This window comes from Dendrobates tinctorius, unplaced genomic scaffold (assembly GCF_039654945.1).
Source record: "Dendrobates tinctorius isolate UK_male_01 unplaced genomic scaffold, ASM3965494v1 ptg000014l, whole genome shotgun sequence".
NCBI lineage: Eukaryota > Metazoa > Chordata > Amphibia > Anura > Dendrobatidae > Dendrobates > Dendrobates tinctorius.
Genome location: NW_027361682.1, coordinates 8,529,100 through 8,547,927, shown reverse-complemented (window position 1 = coordinate 8,547,927; position 18,828 = coordinate 8,529,100). Strand labels below are relative to the sequence as shown.

The 18,828-nt window shown below is 44.0% G+C and overlaps 1 protein-coding gene across 1 annotated transcript in view; it reads right to left on the bottom strand.

Moving 5' to 3' along the window:
• Positions 1–507: 507 nt before the first annotated feature.
• Positions 508–18,828, bottom strand: part of LOC141071233 (uncharacterized) — a 122,845-nt gene continuing 104,524 nt past the window's right edge. The window contains exon 13 of the mRNA XM_073559608.1: positions 508–1,802. Within this exon, the coding sequence (XP_073415709.1) occupies positions 1,192–1,802 (611 nt within the window). The 3' untranslated portion in view covers positions 508–1,191. The remainder of the gene's footprint in view (positions 1,803–18,828) is intronic.

Here is an 18,828-nt window from a genome sequence, read left to right as displayed (position 1 = left end):
CAGTCAAAAAATGGTACCGAAGCCATATATCCGCATTTTATATGGAGAGGGACATGTGACTTCGGCAGCCAATGACACAAGCCCTTGTGTCTGGATGTTGTTGATGGTTTCTGCCCCCTGATTGGCTGCAGGAATCTCCACACATTAAGTTAATAAAAAAAATACAGACAGACGCTATTATGACCTCTCCCCTCATCAAACACGTTGGGAAACTGCTCGGGAATCCAAACACGAATCCGAATGTACAACCTTCGTGCCAAATTTGAGATTGGCAAACAGTTTCTGAACAAGTACGCTCATCTCTAATCCTGAATCATTAATTAATGCTTTAAGTACATCAAAAAGAGGACATAACACAAATAGCATAATTATCTGGACTGGAAGCATATCCTAGCTGTATGGTCCTTCCCCCACATAATAACAGAAATTGAGAGGTGAAGTACTCTTATATATATATATATATATATATTGTACACTAAAAAATTGGAGTAAACCATAATCACCAGATGCAGAAAAAGCAGAAAATGTTTTATTAATACAAAACATGTACATCTAAAACCATAGAGAAAGGTAAAAAAGGAATGAAGCGCAACATATAACGGGGTCAGCAAGCCAGACCAAAGAGAGTACAGAAAATACATTAGCAAAAAAACTCAAAATGCAGTATTGACAAACAGTTATATAGAATGAGTCGTGCAAATACTGTACAAAATCAATAGTCACATATGGGCAGGAACTTTCCCCTTTAGGGTTTGGAATCCTCTACCCCTTTTAACACTACTGTCTCCAATTAGGGACTCCATAACAAGGCCACTGGGGCGTGCATGCAGGCTTCTCTACTTCTCCCGTGTCACAGATGGCCCATCACTTGTCCATGCCTATGACATCAGGGGGAATACCTTTGGATCGGACACACGATGGGTATTTCGGAAATGACAAGGCTACTTGAAAGTCAGCATCTCTTTCATGAGCCATACACTAGATGCCATGCACATGTGTACAATCAACTCTGGTCCCCTGTGTAATATTTACCACATTCTGTACTTGAAAATGCATTTCTTTCTGTAAAAAACATTTCCCATACACTGAACAACATGGTAATAGCTTCTCCCCTGTGTGAGTTTTCTGATGTTTAGCAACATTATATTTCTGAGACTAACATTTCCCACACTCTGGACATGAAAATAATTTTTACCTTGTGTGAATTCTTTGATGTCTAAATAGAGTTGATTTGTCTATAAAACATTTCCCACATTCTGAACATGAAAATGGTTTCTCCCCTGTGTGAATTCTCTGATGTCTAACTAGATTTGTTTTCTTACTAAAACATTTCCCACATTCTAAACATAAAAATGGCTTCTGCCCTGTGTGAATTCTCTGATGTGTAACAAGTTGTGATTTCTGATTAAAACATTTCCCACAGTCTGAACACGAAAATGGCTTCTCCCCTGTGTGACTTCTCTGATGTATAGCAAGATTTGTTTTCTTATTAAAACATTTCCCACATTCTGAACATGAAAATGGCTTCTCCCCTGTGTGAATTCTCTGATGTCTAACTAGATTTGTTTTCTTATTAAAACATTTCCCACATTCTAGACATAAAAATGGCTTTTGCCCTGTGTGAATTCTCAGATGTGTAACAAGTTGTGATTTCTGATTAAAACATTTCCCACATCCTGAACATGAAAATGGCTTCTCTCCTGTGTGAATTCTCAGATGTGCAACAACATTTGTTTTCTTATTAAAACATTTCCCACATTCTGAACATGAAAATGGCTTCTCCCCTGTGTGAATTCTTTGATGTACAGCAATATTTGTTTTGTTTGTAAAACGTTTTTCACATTCTGAACATGAACACGTCTTCTTTCTTGTGTGACATCTTTGACGTTTACCACGCCTTTGATTTTTTTTATTTTGCTTAAAAGTCTTTGATGAATCAGTAGAAAGAAAGGGATCAGATGATACATCTATGCTGTGAAAGGCTGGAGGAATATCTTGGATAATGGCATACTTTTCATATGGATCTGGTGTGATACTATGGTCATCTGCTTTAACATCTGAAAATATCATATGTTCCTTTGAGCTCCTGGTACAGTCATCTGCCAAAGATGAAACCATTGATATTATTCAATAACAGTGCTTTTTAGGCATATTAATTCTAGTATACATGTTCTAACTTTTTTTTTATTAAAGTGTCTGTACAATTTGTAGTAAAATTAGATTTTGAACTGAGTAAGACAATGGCTGCAACAACAGACCTTGAACAATTCCAAAAACATTGGGGCCCTGCGTAAAATGTTAAGAAAACAAGTACGCAATGATTTGGAAATCATGTGCCATTAACAGCTGTAAGTGTGTTAGATCCTGGTGTCAATCTCTGACAGTGGGATTCTACATGTGTTGGTGGGATGCTCGTCATTCGACAGTAAAATCGAAAAGCAAGGGACTTGATCACAGGGCACTGATGGGTTGTCATGATATCTCAGCTGAGGGTCTGCAGAAGACACTTCTGCTGTCATTACGATACTCCTGTAAGGGTACTGTCACACTTAGCGATGTACCAGCGATCCCGACCAGTGATATGACGCGGTCAGGATCGCTGGTATATCGCTAAGTGGTCGCTAGTGAGCTGCCACACAGGCAGATCTCACTAGCGACATCGCTGGGGAAGGGGGTCGCTACTTACCTGTCACACCAGGCGATCCTGTGTCCTCCCGCCCGGCTCCACGCGTCGCTCATCGTCACAGCAGGAAGCGCCGCAGGAAGCAGACGACGAGAAACAGTCCTGGACGTTCTCGCGCAATCAGCGATAACCAGCGGGGGGAGCCTGTCGTAGGTAAGTATCAGACACAGCGATATCGCTAGCAATATCGCTATAACGTCACTAGTTATAGCGATATTGCTAGCGATATCTCTTAGTGTGACATGCCCTTAAGTACCGTAATGACAGGCAGTGGCTGACGTCCATAGGAGATCATGATTTTTGGTAAACATAGCAATGCTGAATCCCTGCTATTTATAGTACAGGTAACAATGACAATTTCAAGTCTCCTTAGGGGTCTGTTAAATAAAGTTAAAAGTGAGAAAAAAAGTTTTTAAAGGGTTCCTGTCAGGAGTTTTGACCGATATAAGATATGGCCATTGCCTTTCAGAGCTTATCTACAGCATTCTATAATGCTGTAGATATGCCCCGGATCCAACCTGAAAGATAAGAAAAATAAGTTTTATTATACTCACCCGGGGGGGCGGTCTGGTGCGGTCCGGTCTGATGGGTGTCACAGGTCCGGGTCCGCCCTCCTGCTTGAATCATGGCTCACCGACATCGCACTCCAGCGCAGGCGTACTTATCTGCCCTGTTGAGGGCAGAGTAAAGTACTGCAGTGTGCAGGTGCTGAGGAGCGATGAAGCAAGCAGGAGGGCAGCATCGCAAGAAGATGGAAGGCGCCGGACCCAGACCTGCGATACCCATCGGACCAGACCGCACCGGACCGCCCTCCGGGTGAGTATAATAAAACTTATTTTTCTCAACTTTCAGGTCAGATCGGGGGCTTATCTACGGGGACAGGTGAATATAGCTTATATTTACCCCCTCCTGGCGCGGTCTCTGCAGCTCCCCTGCTTCTCCCGATCTCAGGCTCCTTCCTTCAGCGATCACGTGGAACCGCTCATTAAAGTCATAAATATGCGCAGTACCACGTGACCAATGAAGGAAGGAGCCTGAAACCGGTAGAAGCAGGGAGGCTGCAGAGACCGCGCCAGGAGGGGGCAAGTATGACCTGACATCCCCTCTCCCACGACCCCCTCGTGTATATGACTCGCGTATGAGCCGAGAGGGGGACTTTCAGCCCAAAAAAATGGGCTGAAAATCTCGGCTTATATGTGAGTATATACGGTAGCTATTTGCCTCTGTATATTTGAGTGACCCGCCCAGCATGTTTGGCACTTTATTTGCAGCCAATTAAAATGCTTGGCTTTCTTGCCAATCACAGTGATGCCATCACCATCTTTTTGTGGCATTACTGTGATAGGCTGGCCTTATGGAGTCAAAGGGGATATTTAAGCCCTGCCAGTGCCATCTTGCTCACATTACATTCGGAAACAGCGTAGCGGGAGAGTAGTGTGAGCGTAGGGAGAGTGAAAGCAGCGTATAAGGAGAGTTTCTGAGACCAAAATCTCTTTTAAAGAGCAACTTATAGTGAAAATTAGTTCTTTATTAGGTAGAGATAGTGAAGGGAGCGATTTAATATGAGGGTATGAGTGAGAGGGAAAGGTAGGCAGGGTGTTAGGTTGCATTGTGTAGGAGAAGACTGTGGGAGTCAGGAGAGAGGCAGGGTTTCATATCCAGTACCATAATATACAAAACAGCTCTTTTTAAAGCTAAATAATATTCCTCAGTACCAGCAAATTCTCCTTGATCATTAATCTAAAACTGTGGTCACTATTAATTTGAAAGTTGCATCTAAAATGTGCTTTGAAAGGGTTGTCCACTTGATGAATGATCCTTAGGAAAGGCCATCAATATCAGACTGGTGTGAGCCTAACTGCTAGGCGTTACAGAACAGCTCCAATTCAAGAGAACAGGAGAGCATGAGTTGTTCAGCAGTATCCATAAGTGGATGCTACACAACGTATGGAGCTACACATTGCATCTTCATTCAATGGCCCCAGTTCATCGTGACTGGGCAAAATTTAATGTTTTCATTTTAACTTAGACTTTTATCCACCTCTTTTATACCATTCAAATCTACTACAATACCATGGTCTCTGGAAAAATTCAACTATACAGCTTCGGTCAACTCTTCTGTTTATCTCTCCTTGACTCTCTTGCCATACTTAGCTTTGCTACTTCATTGGGCTCTGCTTTACCGTTTATCCATTCCAAATAAGGCTCTGTCACCTAATCTGCCCCATCGCTCGACCTTCCCTCATCTTTATACGCTGACCCTCCAGCTTCTTATTGGACTCAACAGCTCCAGTTTCCATTTAGTCTCTATAGCCTCTGTTCCTTCTACAGAACTGAGTACTGCACCAATCGTAATCAGTCTGTACTACATTACAGTGGCACAAGCAAGGGTTTTCATCCACCTTCACAGGTGAGATTTAACACCTGGGGACATTTCCCTAAGTTGACATTCAGTTGTATACAAGACATTGAATTTTAAAATCCGTGACCTAACATAGCTCAAGATGACAGGGACTGTGGCATTCATGTTGTGGCTTTCCTTGACTATTACTAATTTGATCATTGCCCTGAGCAGAGTTACTTTTCAGTAGTCCTGTTTTACTCCTGGGACTTGTAGCTCTGTCCAGTGAAGAAGCTTTGAGGTTAAATTCTGTTGGGTTGGGCTGTTTACTATTTAAACTCCTGAGAATCAGTTCCAACTGCTAGTTATAACCTAAATCGCTTTGGTTATATACCATAGAGCCTGTGTATCAATGGTTATTCCAGTTTTTGAGTTCAGCTTCTATACTGACATTTCTCCTGCCTGACGATTTTGTATCTACCCGTAGCTCCTGATTCTAAGCTGGCTACCTAACAATTTTTCTTTCCAGCTTGCACCAATGAATATCAACTGATTCCGCGGCCCCAGCCTAGATGTACTGTACCTGTGCAAGTCCACATCCAAATTCACCCTTTTAAGTGATAAGAAATTGTCCTCAATATTAATAAACAAATTTCACTAACTAATCCTATTGGAGTAATATATTTTAAAAAAACAAACTTTTAATGATTACTCCTAAGATTAAGATTGTGAGCCCCATCGGGGACAGTGATGATAATGTGTGTGCAAAACTGTAAAGCGCTGCGGAATATGTTAGCGCTATATAAAAATAAAGATTATTATTATTATTTAACCCCTTTCTGAGCTTTGACGTACTAGTGCGTCCATGGTCATAGGGCCCAGGGCACATGGACGGACTAGTACGTCATACACGATCAGCCGCGCTCACGGGGGTGACACCCGACACTAAGTGCCAGGAGCGGTCACGTACCGCTCCCACACTTTAACCCCAGGCACACTGCGATCAAGCATGACCGCAGCGTTCCAGGAGCAGGCAGAGGAGCTGTCAGCTGTGACAGCCCCTCTGCCTTTGGGTTGGGAACCCCGCGGCATGACACAGGGTCCAAATCGCTCCCATGGTAACCTGATGTCGTCATGACAACATCTGGATTACCAGAGCTCAGAGACTTCCTATCATGCCCAGTGCATGTCAGGAAGTCTCTGAGGTTAGTGAGAAATTACATGCAGCACTGACAGCTTATATGGCATGCATATCTGCATGCCATATAAGCAATCAGCCTGCACAAAATGAGTGTCCCATAGTGGGACACAGTGTAAAACATAGAATGAAATAAAAACATTTTTTTAAATAATTGTAAAATTATTAATAAAAATAATAATAAAAATATAAATATTTATTCCATCAATAAAACAGTATTTGAATAAAAAATCTAAACAATAAAAGTACACATATTTAGTATTGCAGCATCTGTAACGACCCGGCCTATAAAACTGTCCCACTAGTTTACCCCTTTGGTGAACACCATAAAAAAAGGCAAAAAAACAATGCTTTATCATCATACCGCCGAACAAAAAGCTCTCAGAATAAAGCGATGCAAAAATATTTTTTTCTATAGAATAGTTTTTATTGTATAAAAGCGCCAAAACATAAAAAAATTATATAAATGAGGAATCGCTTTCATCATACTGACCGAAGAATAAAACTGCTTTATCAATTTTACCACTCGTGGAACGGTATAAACGCCCCTCCCAAAAGAAATTCATAAAATGCTGTTTTTTTGCAATAAAAACATAAAAACCTGCTATAAATAGTAAATCAAACCCCCCTTTATTACCCCCTTAGATAGGGAAAAATATTAAAATAAAAAAATGTATTTATTTCCATTTTCCCATTAGGGTTGGGGCTAAAGGTAGGGTTAGGGTTGGGGCTAAAGTTAGGGTTAGGGTTAAAGTTAGGGTTAAGGTTGGGATTAGGTTTAGGGGTGTGTTAGGGTTAAGATTGTGGTTATTGTTATAGTTACTGATGGGATTAGGGTTAGAGGTGTGTTGGGGTTAGGGTTGAAGTTAGAATTGGGGGGTTTCCACTGTTTAGGCACATCAGGGGCTCTCCAAACGCAACATGCGTCTGATCTCAATTCCAGCCAATTCTCAGTTGAAAAAGTCAAACGGAGCTCCTTCCCTTCTCCTTCCCTTCCGAGCTCTGCCATGCGCCCAAACAGTGGTTTACCCCGACATATGGGGTATCAGCATACTCAGGACAAATTGCACAACTTTTGGGGTCCAATTTCTCCTGTTACCCTTGGGAAAGTTAAAAATTGGGGGCAAAAAGATCATTTTTGTGAAAAAAATAATATTTTTTTTATGGCTCTATATTATAGACTTCTGTGAAGCCCTTGGGGGATCAAAGTGCTCACCACACATCTAGATAAGATCTTAGGAAGTCTTATTTCCAAAATGGTGTCACTTGTGTTGGGTTTCCACTGTTTAGGTACATCAGGGACTCTCCAAACACGACATGGCGTCCGATCTCAATTCCAGCCAATTTTGCATTGAAAAGTCAAACGGCGCTCCTTCCCTTCCGAGCTCTGCCATGCGCCCAAACAGTAACAGTGGTTTACCTGCATATATGGGATATCAGCATACCCAGGAAAAATTGTACAACAACATTTGGGGTCCAATTTCTCCTGTTACCCTTGGTAAAATAAAACAAATTGGATCTGAACTAATTTTTCTGTGAAAAAAAGTTAAATGTTCATTTTTTTTTTAAACATTCTAAAAATTCCTGAGAAGCACCTGAAGGGTTAATAAACTTCTTGAATGTGGTTTTGAGCACCTTGGGGGGTGCAGTTTTTAGAATGGTGTCACTTTTGGGTATTTTCTATCATATAGACCCCTCAAAGTGACTTCAAATGTGATGTGGTCCCTGAAAAAAAAATGATGTTGTAAAAATGAGAAATCGCTGGTCAACTTTTAACCCTTATAACTTCCTAACAAAAAAAAAATTTTGGTTCCCAAATTGTGCTGATGTAAAGTAGACATGTGGGAAGTGTTACTTATTAATTATTTTGTGTGACATATTTCTCTGTTTTAAGTGCATGAAAATTCAAAGTTGGAAAATTGCTAAACTTTAAAATTTTTTGTCAAATTTCAGGTTTTTTTTCACAAATAAACGTAACTCATATCAAAGAAATGTTACCCCTAACATGAAGTACAATATGTCACGAGAAAACTGTCAGAATCACCGGGATCTGTTGAAGCGTTCCAGAGATATTACCTCATAAAGGGTCAGAATTGTAAAAATTGGCCCGGTCATGAACGTGCAAACCACGCTTAGGGGTAAAGGGGTTAAAACGTATTCACCGTCTTAACAATTTTCTATTATCAAAAAAATGAACCACTGGCAGAGTGATTACGGTTGTGAGTGTAGAATAGGGATATTATCAATATCCGTGGTTTACATATGTCTTCTTTGGGACTATTCAATGTCCACAGAGTTGTTTCATCACACGCACTCCACCAGTGGAGCTATTCTAATTGCAGGTGTGGACTCAGAAACATTGTCACTATTCATAGGCTGCAGCGGTGATATATGGGATATTATTCAATATCTACGAGCTTTTGATCCATTATGCTGATTGTTTGCTATCAGCAGTGATGTATTGCTGTGGATTCTTTATAAAGTGCTATTATGCTTTGCTTTTTCAGATATAGTTATACAGCCCTAAACTTCCATGGGTAGGAAGGCTATCAGCAATGCTCTTTCTGCCCTCTTGTCTCTTAAAAACAAAGCCAGTGATCAGCTCTGGGTGGTGATAACAAAAAAGTCGGTCTCACTCCCTGCATTTAGTAATTATCTAAGCCCTACACGTTTCATCATGAATGGTAACTGCCATAATCATCAGGGTCTATTTTCTGTAGTCAAAAGAGACGATTACTCAACAGAGGTGTAGTTTGAATATTTTAATTTCTAACCACTTATCACCTTCCTCCAATCAGTGTTGGTGTGGGTGCATCCCTCATTCACCTTCTATCCTGGATGGCTGCGAGTGTCAGATCTCCGCTGCCTGCAGAGCGTCTCGCCCTCTGTGCAGACTGTTCACCCTTCTCTGTCTCCGCTGCCTGCAGCGCCTTCCACCCTCTGTGCAGGCTGTCCACACTTCTCTATCGATATGAGAGGGGGCGCACCATCACCTCCTATGATTACTATGGTGGCTGCGAGTGTCAGGTCTCTGCTGCCTGCAGAGCGTCTCGCCCTCTGTGCAGACTGTTCAACCCTTCTCTGTCTCCGCTGCCTGCAGCGCCTTCCACCCTCTGTGCAGACTGTTCACCCTTCTCTGTCTCCACTGCCTGCAGCGCCTTCCACCCTCTGTGCAGACTGTTCACCCTTCTCTGTCTCCGCTGCCTGCAGTGCCTTCCACCCTCTGTGCAGACTGTTCACCCTTCTCTGTCGATATGAGAGGGGGCGCACCATCACCTCCTATGATTACTATGGTGGCTGCGAGTGTCAGGTCTCTGCTGTCTGCAGAGCGTCTCGCCCTCTGTGCAGACTGTTCAACCCTTCTCTGTCTCCGCTGCCTGCAGCGCCTTCCACCCTCTGTGCAGACTGTTCACCCTTCTCTGTCTCTGCTGCCTGCAGCGCCTTCCACCCTCTGTGCAGACTGTTTACCCTTCTCTGTCGATATGAGAGGGGGCGCACCATCACCTCCTATGATTACTATGGTGGCTGCGAGTGTCAGATCTCCGCTGCCTGCAGAGCGTCTCGCCCTCTGTGCAGACTGTTCACCCTTCTCTGTCTCCGCTGCCTGCAGCGCCTTCCACCCTCTGTGCAGGCTGTCCACACTTCTCTATCGATATGAGAGGGGGCGCACCATCACCTCCTATGATTACTATGGTGGCTGCGAGTGTCAGGTCTCTGCTGCCTGCAGAGCGTCTCGCCCTCTGTGCAGACTGTTCAACCCTTCTCTGTCTCCGCTGCCTGCAGCGCCTTCCACCCTCTGTGCAGACTGTTCACCCTTCTCTGTCTCCGCTGCCTGCAGCGCCTTCCACCCTCTGTGCAGACTGTTCACCCTTCTCTGTCTCCGCTGCCTGCAGTGCCTTCCACCCTCTGTGCAGACTGTTCACCCTTCTCTGTCGATATGAGAGGGGGCGCACCATCACCTCCTATGATTACTATGGTGGCTGCGAGTGTCAGGTCTCTGCTGTCTGCAGAGCGTCTCGCCCTCTGTGCAGACTGTTCAACCCTTCTCTGTCTCCGCTGCCTGCAGCACCTTCCACCCTCTGTGCAGACTGTTCACCCTTCTCTGTCTCCGCTGCCTGCAGTGCCTTCCACCCTCTGTGCAGACTGTTCACCCTTCTCTGTCGATATGAGAGGGGGCGCACCATCACCTCCTATGAATACTATGGTGGCTGCGAGTGTCAGGTCTCTGCTGTCTGCAGAGCGTCTCGCCCTCTGTGCAGACCGTTCAACCCTTCTCTGTCTCCGCTGCCTGCAGCGCCTTCCACCCTCTGTGCAGACTGTTCACCCTTCTCTGTCTCTGCTGCCTGCAGCGCCTTCCACCCTCTGTGCAGACTGTTTACTCTTCTCTGTCGATATGAGAGGGGGCGCACCATCACCTCCTATGATTACTATGGTGGCTGCGAGTGTCAGGTCTCTGCTTTCTGCAGAGCATCTCGCCCTCTGTGCAGACTGTTCAACCCTTCTCTGTCTCCGCTGCCTGCAGCACCTTCCACCCTCTGTGCAGACTGTTCAACCCTTCTCTATCTCCGCTGCCTGCAGAGCCTTCCACCCTCTGTGCAGACTGTTCACCCTTCTCTGTCGATATGAGAGGGGGCGCACCATCACCTCCTATAATTACTATGGTGGCTGCGAGTGTCAGGTCTCTGCTGCCTGCAGAGCGTCTCGCCCTCTGTGCAGACTGTTCACCCTTCTCTATCTCTGCTGCCTGCAGCGCCTTCCACCCTCTGTGCAGACTGTTCAACCCTTCTCTGTCTCCGCTGCCTGCAGCGCCTTCCACCCTCTGTGCAGACTGTTCAACCCTTCTCTATCTCCGCTGCCTGCAGCGCCTTCCACCCTCTGTGCAGACTGTTCACCCTTCTCTGTCGATATGAGAGGGGGCGCACCATCACCTCCTATGATTACTATGGTGGCTGCGAGTGTCAGGTCTCTGCTGTCTGCAGAGCGTCTCGCCCTCTGTGCAGACTGTTCAACCCTTCTCTGTCTCCGCTGCCTGCAGCACCTTCCACCCTCTGTGCAGACTGTTCACCCTTCTCTGTCTCCGCTGCCTGCAGTGCCTTCCACCCTCTGTGCAGACTGTTCACCCTTCTCTGTCGATATGAGAGGGGGCGCACCATCACCTCCTATGAATACTATGGTGGCTGCGAGTGTCAGGTCTCTGCTGTCTGCAGAGCGTCTCGCCCTCTGTGCAGACCGTTCAACCCTTCTCTGTCTCCGCTGCCTGCAGCGCCTTCCACCCTCTGTGCAGACTGTTCACCCTTCTCTGTCTCTGCTGCCTGCAGCGCCTTCCACCCTCTGTGCAGACTGTTTACTCTTCTCTGTCGATATGAGAGGGGGCGCACCATCACCTCCTATGATTACTATGGTGGCTGCGAGTGTCAGGTCTCTGCTTTCTGCAGAGCATCTCGCCCTCTGTGCAGACTGTTCAACCCTTCTCTGTCTCCGCTGCCTGCAGCACCTTCCACCCTCTGTGCAGACTGTTCAACCCTTCTCTATCTCCGCTGCCTGCAGAGCCTTCCACCCTCTGTGCAGACTGTTCACCCTTCTCTGTCGATATGAGAGGGGGCGCACCATCACCTCCTATAATTACTATGGTGGCTGCGAGTGTCAGGTCTCTGCTGCCTGCAGAGCGTCTCGCCCTCTGTGCAGACTGTTCACCCTTCTCTATCTCTGCTGCCTGCAGCGCCTTCCACCCTCTGTGCAGACTGTTCAACCCTTCTCTATCTCCGCTGCCTGCAGCGCCTTCCACCCTCTGTGCAGACTGTTCACCCTTCTCTGTCGATATGAGAGGGGGTGCACCATCACTTCCTATGATTACTATGGTGGCTGTGAGTGTCAGGTCTCTGCTGTCTGCAGAGCGTCTCGCCCTCTGTGCAGACTGTTCAACCCTTCTCTGTCTCCGCTGCCTGCAGCGCCTTCCACCCTCTGTGCAGACTCTTCACCCTTCTCTGTCGATATGAGAGGGGGCGCACCATCACCTCCTATGATTACCATGGTGGCTGCGATTGTCAGGTCTCTGCTGTCTGCAGAGCGTCTCGCCCTCTGTGCAGACTGTTCAACCCTTCTCTGTCTCCGCTGCCTGCAGCGCCTTCCACCCTCTGTGCAGACTGTTCACCCTTCTCTGTCGATATGAGAGGGGGTGCACCATCACCTCCTATGATTACTATGGTGGCTGTGAGTGTCAGGTCTCTGCTGCCTGCAAAGCATTCCATCCCTGTGCAGCAACTAAAGGGTGAAATTCATGGTAACCTTTAAAAAATTGATTAACTAGCACCAAAGCATGTTCACAGTAGCCAAGTGACCATGATCAGTGTCCTCATGCGCCTCATTTTAACTCAATAGGCCTAAATCATTTCCCTAGGAGTTTTGACGATATCTCAGAGCCTTCTAATCCTTATCCTGAACTCAGATTAGAGTAAAATAAATGTAAAGAGATCCAGAATAAAATGATTATATCTCATGAGTTAGAAAAACTATGGTCAGGGGTACAATAAAATAATAAGACATACTCACCTTATAATTAGAACCACTTCAGCCTCTCAATGACCTCAGCGGTAACCAATGCATCGCTGCTGTGACCAGTGATAGGAGAGAGCAATCACAATTCCTTACATCAAGAACACAACATACGGGGATTTACTCTCTCCTTCTATTATGAAAAGCATCATTTCAATTTTGCCTAATGAAATTTTGCAAAAAACAATGTAGTAAAAATAAAAAAAAAAAAAAAAAAACATGTATGAAAATGCTGAGTAATACACCCTAAAATTCAGCATATAATTGTATCATCATCTGGATGAATAAAATCTGTGACTTCTCTGCATTTAGGGGTCACTACTCACCTGTGCGGATATCTGTAGGAATCTCCTCCTTACACCGCTCATCACCACTCATATATGTCTCTGTAGTATGAATATGGGGCAGATCTTTACCCTGAAAGAAAAATTGGAAAAGTCACAGACAGATGAAAAAGGTGCGGGAAAGAATAGAAAAGATTCTAAATTAACAAAATGACCACAAATAACATGACAGCAGTAGTTATCACATAGCGGCTGGTCGCACATATAAATCCAACCTGTCGGCTCCTAATTCTAACCAGCAGTCTCCACAACCAGAAAACTGTGAGATCTGGACAACATCTAATGTCTATGCTCAGCTTTATTCTGTCATCTCCACCAAGTATAAAACAAATACTGAATCGTCACGTTATTGTAGACACCCAACTTGTAGAGCATTAAACCTCTGTGGCCATCAGAATCTCAACAATTTGTGGTTGTTGATTACACTTGGTGTAGAAATGTTGACTAATGAAGCCAGGATACTTTTTTACAAAACCTTGTGGCATGGGGCTTGTCCTATCACAGGGTAAACAGCTGCCATGAACTGATGAACTTGATCATCTACAATGCTTAATTATGATCTAGTTTACAAACATCCATACACGAGTTTCAGAGAACTCACAATATGCACAGAAAACATTCCCCGCACTATTACTCCATGTTTACCAGACTGAAATGATCAGTCCTCTCGAATTTCCTATTCTATTATCGATTCAGTTGCAATTTTCATTAAATGTGTACCATGTGTCCCTGAGTTCTCGATATCTTCTTTGATGTTGTTAACATCCACATAATCCCCTTTCAATGGAAGTTTATTCTTGATGGCAATATTCGCTGTGTAGTCCTGACACACTGTAAGTATAAATCTCACAAAGTTGTCAATTTCTGAAATACTCGTGCTGACCCTAGCACCGATGACTGTGCCTCATTCAAAGTTGCTCAGATGGCTCATGTTTTTCATTGTAATGTGGATTCATACTGAAAAATTATCACTTCATTTCTGCTGCACTCCGGGATCATAATGTCACGAACCGACTCAGTTAAGTCCAACGAACGACACAATGAATACCAACAACGGAGATGGAAAAAGGGGAAGGAAGGTCTTCACAATAGGGAACAAGGGATGGGGCACCTCCTAACTCAGCCTGTGCCTATCTCTAAGCTCCTCAAACACCCTATGTGGGTCCTGCTCCCCGCCGCCGTCACGAACCTCATCCATCACTGTCACCTCACTATACCCTGGCTAGTGCACTGGCCGGCAAGGAAGCTTGTCTCATCACAGTAGATGGTGAAAACATAGGGGGAAGTGACAAGCACGAGACAGGCAAAGACTAAGGAAACTTAGCTTCCAATCTGCTGCTGCAAACTCCACTCAGCAGAGGATACAGAACCAGGACCTCAAAGAAGCTGATACATTATGACACCAGAGAGCTCCTCACTCATCAGCTGGTCTCCAGAGAAACTATTTCATCAACAGGCAGCTGATGTGTCAGGTGACTATTTAAAGGATGGTGGGAGTGGTCACCACACACATCAGCTGACCTAGCAATTCAGCAGCTGCAGCAAGCTGCCAACAAGTAAAAACTGACATTAACTCCTGCTTACCTGAAAGGAAAAAAAGCTACATTTGAATTATAGTGGAACCAGAGCTTCCACAAATCCAAAAATGTATCATGATACATTGGTTTAATTTCCATATACAGAAACTGTAATTATGAAAGAAACGGTGTCTCTATTAACTTGGAAATTCAGAGTATAATACTGGTGGATAAAACAAGACTGAACACAAGACAATCACAGCTTCTACACAAAATAGAGGAGATCTCATGACACCTTCTCTCCATCTACCTGATGATCCTGAGGAACATTGGGATTTTCTTGTTTACAGTCCTGTGGAAGAAGAGGACGGGGACATCTCTCTGGTGTTGTCCTCTCACTGGATAGAACTGGAGGAAACACAAGGGAATTGAATTAATTCTTTACATACAATTATAGGCCGTGTGTATTTAGTCCTGTCTATTACCTGGTGATGTGAGGGGCTGGGGAACCTCCATCATGACGTCCTTGTACAGATCTTTGTGTCCTTCTAAATACTCCCACTCCTCCATGGAGAAATAGACGGTGACATCCTGACACCTTATAGGAACCTGACACATACAATGATACCGTCATCCCCCGATCCCTCCATAGCGTTACTGTATAATGTCCCAGCATTCCCAGCAGTGTCACCTCTCCAGCCAGCAGCTCAATCATCCTGTAGGTGAGTTCTAGGATCTTCTGGTCATTGATGTTCTCATGTATCAGGGGGTGAGGTGGAGGCCCCGTGATTGGGCTCAGGGGTCTTCCCCATCCCTCAGACACAGGGTCCTGACAGCGCTCACTAGAGGTCTTCACTACTGTGTAATCCTGGTTATGGAGAGACACATTAATAAACCTCACTACAGACATTTCCAGAGTCCTCACCTCTCCAGTTCTGTCCATCTGTTATTCCCATAGATAAGAATGATGTAATGTGACGTCATCAGAATCTCTCACCTCTCCAGTAAGCCGGAAGAGGATCTCTAGGGTGAGGTGTAATATCCTCTCCGCCATCTTGTCCCTGTCCCTATCCATCCTTGTAGGGTCACTCAGGAGAATTCTCTTATATAGAAGATCTCCCCCGAGAGGATCCGATATTGTAGAGACCTGAATGGGGAGAAGAGGACGATGTAACATCATAAAGATCCCATATAATATTACAATTACTGGACAAAATAGGGGTAAACATACGAGGAAATATCGTATAGACTTTATATTTTCTCTTTGTATGGATTGATACATGTAATATCATATGAAGGTAGCGCCGTCACCAATACCAGAAGTCAAGACTGATGAAGATGCTGAAATTGGGATTCATGTCATAAAGATGGAAAGCAGCCTGAACGCTGTGTGCTTTATGTCCGTCCCCCAGAATCTGCCGTCTACACGGGGAGTGGTGGAGATTATCACTACAGGAGCCACTCAGGTCACAGGGACCCCAGAAAAATGGAGGAGACCGGCAGAAACACAAGAGTGATGACACTGGGAGGATCCCGGGGAGCGGCCATGAGGGGGATTTAGAGGAGGCGTTAACTATAACAGCCGCCATTATAAATGTCACCTGAAGAAACCGCGACAAGTCATATACAGGACTGCAGAGAGCTTTCCCCAGGAGACGCGTGCGCTTCTATTCACCGTCTATGGGAGAGAACAGAAGCTCTGGCTCCAGAGAAAGAGAAGAAACCTCCATCAGTAAGTTATATGGAGCGAGGAGAGAAACGTCACCAGCACTGAGGGGTTAATATCCCCTGACAGTGACAACATGGAGCGAGCGAGGCCATAATGGAGACTGTACAGTAACAGAGCAGCGAATCTCCAGCACCTACCTCCACCTGCAGAGCCGCACACCACATATATGGCTTTTCTGTGCGCACAGGACCTGTGATGAGGTCACAGGAGGGGAGGAGTCAGGGGTCACATGACCAGGGGACTCAGTGTATGCCGGACTCTATATAAGGGCGGATCAATTGTTCTAATGAATAAGGTGGACTATATTGATTGGGTTGAGAAAATGTTAAACGATCCTATGATTTACAAACGGCTATCTGAAAGATCGTATTTTTCAAATTATAGATGAAGGATTCAGCATGGGTTTTTTGAGTACTAAAGAAAAGGATTATTTAAAAGTTCTCAACCCGGTTACACCCACACTTTACGCACTACCAAAAACCCATAAAGAAACTCCCCCCCGCATGAGACCAATTGTCTCAGGAATTGGATCGGTGGGGGAAACATTGGGTGAATGGTTAGATCTCCTTTTCCAACCTTTAGCTCAAAGGGTCCCGGATTTATTAGGGATAGTACTGAGGTATTGAACATAATGGATGATTTGGTATGGGATAACAATTTTTCTTGGATAACAACAGATGTTATCTCTCTATACACATCAATACCCCATAAAATAGCAATTTATGCGTTGGAGTTTCATTTACGAAAATACAGCAATTTCCCACCTGATTTCCAAAATTATATATTGGATGTGATCCATTTGTTAATCTCAAATAATTATTTTTTATTTAATGTGAATTATTAAATGCAAACAAATGGTGTTTCCATGGGGGCGAAATACTCCCCCTCTTTGGCAATTTTAGTTGTGAGCTGGTGGGAGGAGCTGTATATTTATAATGCTGATAACCCATTCATTAATTGTATTCCATTTTATGGGAGATACATAGACGATATTGTCATAATCTGGAAGTCTGATGCACTGACTGTGCAGGAATTTAACTTGTATCTTAACTGCAATCCATTGAATTTGAAATTTCTGGTGCGACATGAAAATGCTAATATTGATTTTTTAGATCTGAATCTAGTAGGAATACCCAAGGAACCTGTCATAACACGCACTTTCAGAAAAGACACTGCTGGAAATACGATACTCCACGGTAAAAGCCATCACCCAAGGTGTTCTGCCCTCTGATATAGGGCAGTCTGTTTGTATTATGTGCTGGGTTAATTAGAGCACCATCTAGTGGTGGATGACTTTATAGCAGTGTCTTTGATAGGATTATATAGTCTGTGCCTTTAACAGAAGCAATGCACATGGGATTGAAGCAGTGGTTTGTGGGAAGGAAGCAATGTATTCTGAGATGAAGAAGGGCCATTTTGCTTCTGTGTATATCATAGGATGCATGTGTTTACCTGTCCTCCATCTTAATTCTCCAAATCGAATTCGTTATCCTGTTAATGCCCATCTGGTAAGCTTAATCTTTCTTACAATGCAGTGTGTGCAGAGAGTTTATTAGCTGCATAGTAGTCAGTGCTCAGTAGACGTAATTGGACACCTGTGCTTTCTTTCTATGTAAATTGCATCACACTAAATGCTTCCTGTATCTGTGTTAACTGTGTGATCATCTGCCCAATACTTATGCATGTCATTGTATTCTTTACAGTTTTACCGCATGTTCTATACTCTTCACAAATAAACAAGTTAGACTACGGAGAACAGTCTGCTTATTTTGGAAGACAGAGCTGTGGTTTATGCTGTATGCTGGATTGCACATCGAGTCAGCGTGACTGAAGGCAGAATACAAGGCATACGATTAAAAGTATATCAGTGGGTGAAATGACACGCGTCAAAAGAAATTGCAGTCGGGACGATGATTATAAAAAATAAGTATGCGGTATAAGACAGCGTTTAAGCAGAAGAAGTTACCATCAATGGAGCCTAGATAGGGCTGAAAAAATTGTAGCCAAAAAACCTTGTTTTAAAAACCAACATAACAGAATCAATAATTCCGCTAACCCTGTAACATTGGTCTTACAATTTATCAACCAATTTCCATGTATAAAAAGAATTATTCAGGATAATTTGTCAATCCTCAAAGAGGATCCAGAAATAGAGAAAATAATAAAAAATGGATTAAGAATAGTTTCTAGGAAAGCGCCTTCAATAAAACAAAGTCTATCACCAACTTTCTCGATACATCTCAGGAACACACCACTAATTGGTTAAATATGAAAGGTTTTTTTTAAAATGTGGTGCTAATCAGAGTAAAATGTGTAGATATACCAAAAAAGGCCCCAAATTTGGAGATTCCAGTGATAATAACTCGTTTGAAATTAAATATTTTATAAATTGTAACTCCAAGAACATTGTCTATGTCATGGAATGCCCAACCTGTCAGCTAAAATATGTGGGCAGCACAAAGCG